Genomic DNA, 5,000 nt, shown 5'->3' with positions numbered 1-5,000 from the left:
GAAGTTGAGAGTAAATCAGCTGGGGAAACATTATTGTTTTAACCAAGCGTTAGATGTGTGGGCATTGGTTTTACGTCCATACATATTTAAGTTGAGAGAAGTCGGCTCAAAAAGCATCTTTGTCTTGATCCCTGCCTGATGCGCGGGAGAATTACGAGACAAACACTTTGTTTTTATGAGCAATAGATTCTTGGGTAATTAGATAACAAGATCCTTGAATAAGTGTTGCCGATTAAAGCTGCGGGAGGATCGACTGCTTCATTTTCTAGGGACAAAAGACTCAACTTATAAGAAGTCAGATTGACATAAAACGGATTTAATATGCCGTTTTAAGATTAATCGATAGGTCTATGAATAATTGGATATTGACATTTTTAGACAAGATATAAGATGTATTGACTCAACTCGCGTAAGTCGGGCTGACTAAAGCATATTTGATACGACGCTTTAGATCAAGTCAATAGGTCTATTGAATATTCGTGATTAAAATTCAAAGACAAAAAACTGTTGAAGCTGGGGTAGCGCAGTTGACATCCGGATATTTATGTGTTGATATGTCGTACAAAGCGACATGTCTTGTCTGTCCGTTGTGTGTGTGTATGCCGTCTGGTCGGTGAAGAAACTCTAACGTCACGGTAAAATCTTAAAGGGACCGCGATGAGATATGTTGTTGACTAATTTTGTTATAAGTGAGACGTCACTGTATTTAGAAATATTAATACGACTTAGCTACAATATAATATAATATAATATAATATAATATAATAAGCTATAAAATACGGGCAATAATTAATAGAAAGAAAACACTGTTTGAGAACTACAAAAATGGTTGCAACCGGATGCTGCGTCACGACGCGACAGGGAGTTGTGTGCGCATGCGCTGGTGTCAGCGGAGAATCGTTATGAAATATAAGGCGAGAAATAAAATAATTGCACGACTGGGTGCACGATTGCGGTGGAATAAATCTTATGGCGCCGTTATAAACTACGGTAAGTTAATTTTATTGATGGGGGACGTTGAGGCTTGCGCCGCGGGCGTTCGACGTAAAAATACGAGATAAAAGAACACGTTTACGAGTGGAATAAAAACGACACATAATCGTGTAATTTTGGATAAGATAACAAATAATGCTAGAATACTAAATTTAGGTATTTTTGTGAAGTTATAACCATTTATATAACGTTAAATAATGACTAAAAATGTTGGGACTACGGTACGCTTTTATTCTGAAGGACTAAATGATTTGACCGCTTATCGGAATTAAAGCTTCCGGATTAAACATACCGTTTAAATAATGACTTAAAATGTAATTAATATTGAACGACGGGACTTGATTATATTGTGAAAAAGGTTAGTTTATTCTAATAAGATATGGCATTTGTTTGATGGTTTTAATGACGGCAATTTAACTTTGAAGGTGCGTACACGGCGACCGCCCGTTAATAATGTTATGAGTGTATGTAATTTTTATAAAGAGGAGAGTCCCGGACGTATCTTTAAGAAAAGTGTATTGGAAAAATGATTAATACTGAAATGTTGCTTTGCAAATAAAATAACTGTATAATACAAATGTATGTAATAAAACAAATTAAGCCGTTTAATAAGCGCTAAACGGGATAAATTAATTAGACGGTAAAATTACTAATAAAACTTCTAACGCTAAAACCCGCAATTGTCTGCGTTAAATAATTGAACGACATTATATAAATTGTTGCCGTAACTGATTTTATAAGCCCCTTATATAAATTTCTTAAGCACTAATGTTGAATACTTAAACTGGCTTCAAGAGTGCAAATACGTCATATTTAAAATTATGTTTGCTATAAAACGAACGAATATTAATACACAAATAACATAGAGAGGTATAGTTTTAAGATATTATAAAATTTAGATGCATATCTTATGCTTATAGAACATAAATAACTTTAACTAAAAACGAATAACTTGGATGGCAATTAATGTGGAATAATTCTTTATATAGATGATTGTTTTTTCCCTTATGATTTTGTTTGTGCGCGAGAACATTGTTTAATAAATTTTAAATATCTTTTCAGAATCAGGAGACACACCCATTAAAGACAATTGGGGTCCCACCAAAGTGCCATATTCCGGTCCTGGGGATGAAGTAATGTGTTAATTATAATTTAAAAGGAGTTTTTTATTTATTTATTTTTTTCTCCCATGTTTATAAATAGAAAATAATTTTAATCTCTCCTGAATATATTTAACCTTTGAATTCGACATTTGAAGTCTCATTACAAACAGACTGGGGAAGCTATCTGGAAGAATCACATTTTTGACATAATTTGAGGTGCTATGGAATTAAAATCATTCCTGCTTTGACGTTTGACCAAAGGCTGACTTTACGGGCTGCGGCCTCCATTAAGAAAACATTAATTGAAAACTACACACTTATTAATTAACTATATTTGTAAATTGTTAGAGTATATCTGTCCTACCTCATCCTAAGTATTATTTATGAAGGTATGCAAAACATATTAAATTAAATATTGTAAACCATAACAAATATTGACATATAATTAGCAATTATTTAAAATTGTAAACGTTCATTGTTTTAATTATTATTATTTTTATTTTTTATTTAATTTTTTAATAAAAGAAGTTTTTGTTTTTAATATTTACTGACATGTTATAGCCTAAATACTGTTGGGGCAGATTTTAGTGTTTTCAGTCGAGTGAGGATTATTGGTCAAGGGTCATTATTTCGGAACAAAGTCAACTGGCGGGACACAGACCTCTTTAAAAAACCCCACCCACAAAGAAACTGCAACTGCTACCACCATCAGAGGGGCGTGATGCAGCCATCATCACAAAACATCCTGCCAATACCTGATGGAGAGGGGAGGTTCCTGGCGCCACCTGTTGCCACAATGACTGTGCCATCATATACAAATGTGATAAAAGAAAAACTGCTCCAATGCACACAATGCTCCGCACGAACTGTCCTATGAAAAACTGCTCCATATGCTCTGCACAAGCGTCCTTAAAGCATTCCTGCGTCCAGAACTGTCCACTACGATGGTGACTCAACCCCACAAACAATGCTTTCCTTGAATTAGTGATACCAGACCATATGATGTGATACTGACTGTTTACACTGCACTCTATTTTTGACAGATATAAGGTGATAACATTTACAGTAAAACATTTCGGAAATATAATGAACTGATTGACAACACTATATACACACAGATTTATTACATTTAAAAAACGTTTGATGTCTATTTTGATTTGATCTGATTTGTTTATCTCTGTCTATTTTAAAAACAGTCAGCTTTTTGGACAAACATCAACAAGGAGGACTGGCAAGCTTAATGATAACATTAAAACTAAGGGCAACTTTATGTATTAATAATAATTGATGAATTGGCTGAAAACTGAGATTCTTTGTAAAATTCATTGGCATAAGCTACAATATTTTTATAGCACAAAAGATAATACAGGTAAATTTCGTCTGGTTTCAGAAATTGAAACAGCTAATATGAATACAGATAAGATACAATTTATTTCAATCTTAATTATTATATTTTACTTTTTAAGTTTGGTCTTCTAGTGTTTTCCCGAATTCTCTTTTGAAATTTAAATAGTTGCTTGGGACGCATGGTCGAATTTGCTGGTTAAATGTAAAATTTTCCCCTCTTTCTAAACAAAAAAGCAAGCAAAATTTATTTACTGCAAAACTTTATATATTAGTCTGAAAAATTCTCTAAAGCGATCTTTTTCAGATGGGGGAATTATTGGTTGGTCTGGGTATATCGTCGCGAAGGACACAAACAGTCCATGATAAATAAATACATTTAAAATTAAAAGTTAGTCTTAATGCGATAATTATAGATAGTCCGTGAGAATGAATTTTACAGGAGGACAATTGGGGATTTCCTTGACCATGGAGAAGGAGTAAGTTTTGGCAGAGACGGCGAAAATAAGGTGAATATGTTCCATTTCTATTTCTATTTTTCCCCTGGGGTTAGATGTTATTTTTTATTTTATTTGTTGACGAAAGTTGCATTTATTTAATGGCCGGAAGCACATCCATGCTATATCTATAACAATAAATATTATAATAAAACATTCCAATAATTATTACATTCTGTTAACAAAATTGGCCTCGTCAGATTTGAACTGGCTAAAGATTTACATTTTTTGCATTTAAGAATGTGCTCAGGTCATTAAAGTCAGCCAAAGGCTGGATCCTAATTGAATGTCACAACAAACAGAATTTTTTCCCACAGGAGAGGCCTACAGAACTTTACTAACATTTACTAACCCCTAACTAATAACACTACCAAAATGCTCTTTCAAAAAGAAGGGATGTGAATAAATGTTTATTAGTGACTAAATGAAAATATTTTGCACCCAGATAAGGTGATGAAAAGGTCAATCTAGTCCAGTCCACGGGGCACCTGGTTCCACATCTTGCCTATTAGACCAACCGGAGGTCCGCCTTCTACTCAACCCCCACCTTCAGGAGCCAGCCACCACCGGGAATCAACAGAGAGACCAGCCAGCTGCTCCAGTGACCAGACGTGCCAGCCGAGAGGCCATTCAACTGCTTCCAGTTTCCACCAGACGAGCTGAGGATTACCCAATGGAGAGAGGAGGAATGTGTCCCTTTTCCGGGGCGTTCCACAAAGAATGAGTCACACCTTGGGCCCGGTGATCATCTCTGGCAGTTGATGTGGGTTCTAAAAAAGCAGAAGGAATCCATCCATCCATGCATTCCCTTGACCACTTGTCCTCACAAGGATTGTGAGGGTACTGGAGCCTATCCCAACTGGCTTCGGGCAGGAGGCAAGGTGCAACCTGAACAGGTTGCCAGCCAATCGCAAAGCTGAAGGACTCTGTTTGGAAAAACAAAACGCAAGCAACAAAAACTTCCCTAGCCCAAACGACAACAAGTCTTCAATCGCGTCTCCAATTGCACGTACATAATGATCCTCTTTCTCATATTGACTGTCATGCCAATTTGCTATTTCTG

The 5,000-nt window shown here is 35.4% G+C and overlaps 1 protein-coding gene across 2 annotated transcripts in view; it reads left to right on the top strand.

Moving 5' to 3' along the window:
- Positions 1 to 5,000, top strand: part of rad51b (RAD51 paralog B) — a 61,996-nt gene that overhangs the window by 56,138 nt on the left and 858 nt on the right. For both annotated transcript variants that reach the window (XM_077552629.1, XM_077552631.1), the window contains one exon: positions 4,383 to 5,000. This exon is cut by the window's right edge and continues 858 nt beyond it. In XM_077552629.1, coding sequence (XP_077408755.1) covers positions 4,383 to 4,391 — 9 coding nt within the window. In that variant the 3' untranslated portion in view covers positions 4,392 to 5,000. The remainder of the gene's footprint in view (positions 1 to 4,382) is intronic.

The sequence above is a fragment of the Vanacampus margaritifer genome, chromosome 19 (genome assembly GCF_051991255.1).
Source record: "Vanacampus margaritifer isolate UIUO_Vmar chromosome 19, RoL_Vmar_1.0, whole genome shotgun sequence".
In the NCBI taxonomy this organism is placed as follows: domain Eukaryota; kingdom Metazoa; phylum Chordata; class Actinopteri; order Syngnathiformes; family Syngnathidae; genus Vanacampus; species Vanacampus margaritifer.
Note: the sequence above shows the minus strand (reverse complement) of the source record. Positions and strands in the feature narration are given on the sequence as shown.